The following is a 5,597-nucleotide window of genomic DNA, read 5'->3' as shown; positions in this document are numbered from 1 at the left end:
TATCCCCCTTCATGAAGACCAGTAAAACAAAATTACTCACGGTATTTAAATCTAACTATATAAAGTTATATGTTAAATGAAAGGTATTTTTATGCTCTATTTTCCTATTATAGTTTGGTGTATCATTATTTACACATATTTTTATAGATTATATTATATATTAAATGAGTTTTCTTAAAATGTATGCACATAAATTATATAAATGTGTATATTAGAAAAAAGGTTTTGTTTACCTTTCTAACGATACCAATATTTTTAAATTCGGTCGGAAATTTTTCCAAATATAGCCATTTTAAATTTTTTTAAATTCGCCCTTCGCCCCTCTATAGCACCGAAAATATAAGTTTGCACCAAAAAAATGTTATACCATTAAAATGAGGAAAAAAGGCGGATCACGCCCACTTTTTCGTTTTATTCTAGCTTAACGGGCTGTATTCTGCACTTATGTCGAATTCTCCAAAGAAGGGGGCTGAACACCTTTTGCAGAGAACAACTTTCATTTACTCCATTTATTTGCATCAAATTAATCAAAACATGGTGCGAAAAGTGCAAAGTGCATGTGGTTTTTGCGAATAACTCTTAAATTCATTAAAAATCTTAATTCCCCAACCCCCCCCCCCCCCCCCCCCCCCGGATTGTTATTGTTCGCGTTAAAACGCTTCGATTGATACCACTATCGATTTGTTCTGTCCTTTTTGACTGGTTCCCGTAACGTGCACTACTACCTCGTAATCTCCCCAGAATGTTGCAGCTCTGTCGTGTTTTTAAGCTTTCGATTTTATGGTATTTTGCAATTTTTTTGGATTATACACTTTCCATTAAAAATTGATTGTGGAGACGTGTATCAGTAATCGGTGTAAACAGCCCCTAATGCTTCTAAATTAAATAATTCTCATCATCCGGCTACACTGTGAGCACTGTCTTTTAAAATCGAACACAGCAGAACATTTGTCAAAATACAGGCTTTGGCCGAAATGTGATTTTACCTGAGTGAACTTGAATACGCTATTTATCTAAGAGGTTGATCAGTAACGAAGTTAAAAGAAAAAATTAGGAATGTTTTCTATAGAGAACGATTCTGATGTTGTCGTGTGCCCCTATAATAAGGCCCATCGTTTGTTGAGAAAGCGATTGCAACCTCATCTAATCAAATGTCGTCAAAATTATCCACAACTTGAACTACAAAAATGTCCTTTTAACGCAACACATCATATACCGGAGCCTGAATTTGCTGTAAGTTATACAACACGAAATCTTACATATATATGCACGTGTACCAGAGTAAATTTCTTTTTTAGCTTCATGTCACCAACTGTCCTGATCGAAAGCTTATAACACAATATAAATATGATACAGTGGAGCCCAAAGAGGAAGAACGCGTTAGACATGCCCCAATTGAATGCGAAGAGAATTGGGATGATACAGAAGTGGAAGACTACAATCCACAAAAATATATAGACCAGAAAAATGTCCTCAGAAAACCTTTTGGAGTTCCTCCGTCACAGCGCAAGGAGTTTATAAAACAAGAGCGAAAAAGATTGGGCGATAATGAAAGTTATAGTGACAGTGATGAAGAAGAAGAAACTGAAAAAATAGAAACGTCGCCAAAAAAAAAGCTATAAAGGAAGAAAATTTTGAGGAGGCAGAGGCACTTGAGCCGAAACGTGAAATTTCACCATCACCACCTCGTGAAGTTAAATCAAGGTATGAACGCAGACCTAGGACACGTAGTCGATCTCCAGTTTCGGCTTACTACAGACGCATTCATGGCCGTGAGTCGCAATCTCCTCCACCGCCTCCTCGTTATAGAGCTAGTCCTGTTCGTGAACGCTCGCCTATTTACAATAACCGAAGAGCACCATCGCCTGCGGCTTATGATATAGATGATGATCCCTACTACAATGGCGGTAGGGGATCTTCTAATGAAGACACCAGTACTAGCAAAGATTATGGTCGACCAAGATACGAAGCAGATTTATATACACCAGATGCTTATCGTGCTCCTCCTCTTGTTGCATATCCGACACGTATGCCGTCATATGGACGCGGAGCATTTCGTGGATATCCTTATGATCGTCGGAATGATTCGCGCTCCAGTGATTTTCGTAATTAATTTTAGTTTGAAATACATATAATGGTGATTTCGTTTCTTCCAAAAAATGTTGCCCTTCCCCGAAGCAAAAAGTGTAAATAGGCATGTTTTAACCTTCTTTCCTTGTCTATCTCGCGCATTCCATAAAATTTTCGTTTTAAACAACCATCTGATTTTCGGAGCAACCATCTTCCCTGACAAAGCTTCACAGGGCAGAGAATTTGCCTTTTTTTGGCTTACAAGAGGCATTTTAAAAAACAAACACAAAATTTTCTCACCCTTCGCCTTTAATTTAGAATCGAGCACGAAAAGAGAAAGGCAAAGGAAATCAAAAGGCAGCATTCCTTGGTAGAAACGAAAACACCATAAAATTAGATTCTGATCATGAAAGTTTTTTTTTTTTATGTAAACGTAAGTTATTTTATCCTAGAGCATGCTATTAATTTTGTGACTAAAAACTTATCATGTTTCTTATTATCAATTTTAAAAATATTTTTTTATTTTCGATTTCGTACATCTATTTGATGGTTTAGTTGCATATCTACGTTTTGCTAGTACGGTGTTTTAGGCGATGTAACAGCCAACCGTTAGTTGAAAGCAACTTTTGATTCCATTAATCGCCTTTTAAACACCGTATACACGATTTCAAATATTTCGTCAGGTTCTGCTATTCACTTCCGAGTGAATTTGAGTCAAGTTCGCTTTGAATTCAAATTGGCAGAGGATAAGATTCACTCGGAAGTGAATTGCAGAACCTGCCCGATTATGATTTTTTAATGTCCCATTGATTATTGTCCCGTTTAGGTATTGTCAAATAATTTAAGTCGCATCACAAGTATATATTTAGAATTTATTAAGTGAAAACTAAAAACAATTCATTTTAAATAAAGAAAATTCAGAGAACTTCAATGTGTTATTACTAACGCGATATAGAAAAACTTGTACTTAAAAATTACTCTATGTGATTTTTGACGATAGAGCTTTATAAATTCTGTAGCCGTTTTCGTTCAGCATTGCGAAAAGCAGCTCTTTGAGCTGGTTTCATACCAACAGGAGCCCGCAATACATTTGCTTTTTCAGCATATGCACTAGGATTATACGATGGTACATTCGGTAAATTGTCCCAATTTTGCGAGGTTTCTAGCTGAAATGATGTATTTGCAGTTTCCCACGTAGAATTATGTTGTGTCCCTTCGCTATCGAATGAAGTACAAATGGAAGCAGTTACTCCTTGTGTAGGAGTTTCATTGCTTTTGAATACTTCGAATGATTGGCGTTTTGGGCATGAGCTAACGTGCCACTATAAAGAATTGGTGATAGTTCCGAAATTTGTTATAAAAGGTTGTTTATCACTTACATTTAATTCTTGCTTATTAATACGATGTGTTACATCAAAGGGACACACAACCACTTCAGCATCTGGATACGACTTTCGACACCTAACTAGGTGAACTTGAAAACGGCATCGAAGTATTTGATGTGCCACGTTATAGGGGCAAGTTAATATATCAAGCTCTTCACCCAAACGGCGTAACATTTCAAAATCAAATTATATTTTTCAATGAGGGTTAAAGTTATAAAAAGTCGAAATTTGGTTCGCGTAACCGGCTAGAAAAATTACGTGCGAATTATTACAACGGGAAATCAGCGGCCATATTAAATTTTAAATAACCGAAAGCATATATGTGCTGCCAGATTTTCGCAAGTTTACGGGTAGTATTTAATGAGCCTCGATAAATTTGTATTTTCAGACCGTCTTAAACCGGTTATCGTTGTGCATACCTACAAGTGAAAAAATATCAGGCGGAATTTTGACAGCCGCTACGCTAAATTTCCACCACCAAAATTCTCTAGATGAAAATCAGTGGGTCCTAAGAAAAAAAAAGTGGAAAAGTAACAGATGCAATTTGTAATCAACCAAAGCAGGCAGTATGAGGGGCATGTAACTAGATGTTGCTTTCTTTTGGAGATTTTTGGTGATCAAAATTAGCGATAGCGAATCCGGCTGCAGATGTTTTCCAGAAATGCCTCACACCTGAGATCACCTGCAGCCGTATTCCACATATGCTATCGCAAATTTTGATCGCCAAAAATCTCCAAAAGATTAGCAGACGCCCCTAACAACACGCAGCATCTAGGTGCGTGCCGGCCACACTACCAGATTTGGCTGATTAAGAAATTCATGTTGTTGTTGTTGTTGTAGTGGCTACAACAACCGCGCCCAGATCGGTTAATATCTCAGTTGTTGTCGTCAAGTTCCACTAACGACAGCCCTAAGAAGCGTGCAGCCTCAATTGAGTCGGTGCACACGGACAAAGGCGTTAGGGTTGTCGGGTTTTAAGGGCATGCGAAGAGATGTTTCGAGTCGTGAAGGGTCTCTCTGCATGCCGGACACTTGCTTAATGAACCTATGGACTTCGTCCGTCAGTTCGTAGAGATGCCTCCTGACGTGCCTTGGCGAGGGCTCCTCTGCAAGCAGCGGTCTGTTTGGGTGAATACGTCTGTGGCTCCCAACCAGAAACTGCTTGCAGAGCATTATGTTATGCTCCTTGACTGGGAGCATTTTTGCCTCGTCGTGCAGGTGGTGTTCTGGCGACATCAGAAGTCTCTGTAGCTTCATCCACTGCGTCCTACTAGTCCCCGGCGACCACACTGGTGATGCGTAATTTAAAACCGGTCGGCCTATTGCCTTGTATGTTGCCCGCAACGTTTCTTTGTCTTTGTCCCAAGTACTGCCGGCTAGCGACTTGAGGACCTTGTTGCGGCTCTGTACTTTATTGACATAGGCGGTTGCGAGCGCAGAGAAGGAGAGCTGACTGTCGAATGTTCCTCCGAGTATTTTTGGACTATTCACCGACGGAATTGGTGTATCATCGACGTGAATTCCCAGCGGTAGCCTGACCTCCTTCGTCCAGGTGGTGAACAAGGTCGCCGAGGATTTCGTAGGGGAGAGGGCTAGGCACTTTGCAGTGAAGAAGCGAGAAAGCTCGGAGAGATACCCGTTTACTTTCGAACACAAGTCATCAATTCCATTTCCAGTCGCCATGATCGAGCAATCGTCGGCGTAAGAGACAATCGAGACTCCCTCTGGTGGTTGAGGGAGCTTTGAAATATAAAAGTTAAACAGTAGCGGGGAAAGGACACCACCCTGTGGAACCCCCCTGTTTTATTTTCCTGAGTTTGCTCGATTTGTCTCTTAACATTACCGCCGAGTGTCGACCACTCAGATAATTTGCCGACCACCGTTTGAGTCTCTGTGGGAGAGAGGAAGCCTGTATATCTTCTAGTAGCGTGAAATGGCTGACAGTGTCAAACGCCTTTGACAGGTCCAACGCTACTAGAATAGTTCTCTCACAGGGACGGTTGCGGTTAAGGCCACGAGTCATCTGAGTGTTTATGGCGTTAAGTGCTGTTGCTGTACTGTGCACTTTACGGAAACCATGCTGATGCTTCGCTGAGGTCAGGTGGTTCGTGAAATACGGGAGCAGCAAGGCCTCTAGTGTCT

General features: G+C 40.2%; 2 protein-coding genes across 2 annotated transcripts; one reads left to right on the top strand and one right to left on the bottom strand.

Annotated features, from left to right (window-relative positions):
* Positions 1–935: 935 nt before the first annotated feature.
* On the top strand, positions 936–2,995 carry LOC118734355 (protein D7-like). The gene is given in 3 exon segments (XM_036464081.1): positions 936–1,233; positions 1,299–1,604; positions 1,607–2,995. Coding segments are annotated over 3 exon segments (990 nt in total). The 5' UTR covers positions 936–1,056; the 3' UTR covers positions 2,114–2,995.
* Positions 2,924–3,826, bottom strand: LOC118734356 (gametocyte-specific factor 1 homolog). Its single transcript, XM_036464082.1, has 2 exons — positions 3,450–3,826; positions 2,924–3,392 (listed from the first exon to the last, which is right to left on the bottom strand). Exons 1-2 carry the CDS (start codon positions 3,627–3,629, stop codon positions 3,075–3,077), a joined length of 498 nt encoding a protein of 165 aa, XP_036319975.1. The 5' UTR covers positions 3,630–3,826; the 3' UTR covers positions 2,924–3,074.
* Positions 3,827–5,597: the final 1,771 nt, after the last annotated feature.

The sequence above is a fragment of the Rhagoletis pomonella genome, unplaced genomic scaffold (genome assembly GCF_013731165.1).
Source record: "Rhagoletis pomonella isolate Grant_MI unplaced genomic scaffold, Rhpom_1.0 Rhpom_scaffold_00002, whole genome shotgun sequence".
NCBI lineage: Eukaryota > Metazoa > Arthropoda > Insecta > Diptera > Tephritidae > Rhagoletis > Rhagoletis pomonella.
Note: the sequence above shows the minus strand (reverse complement) of the source record. Positions and strands in the feature narration are given on the sequence as shown.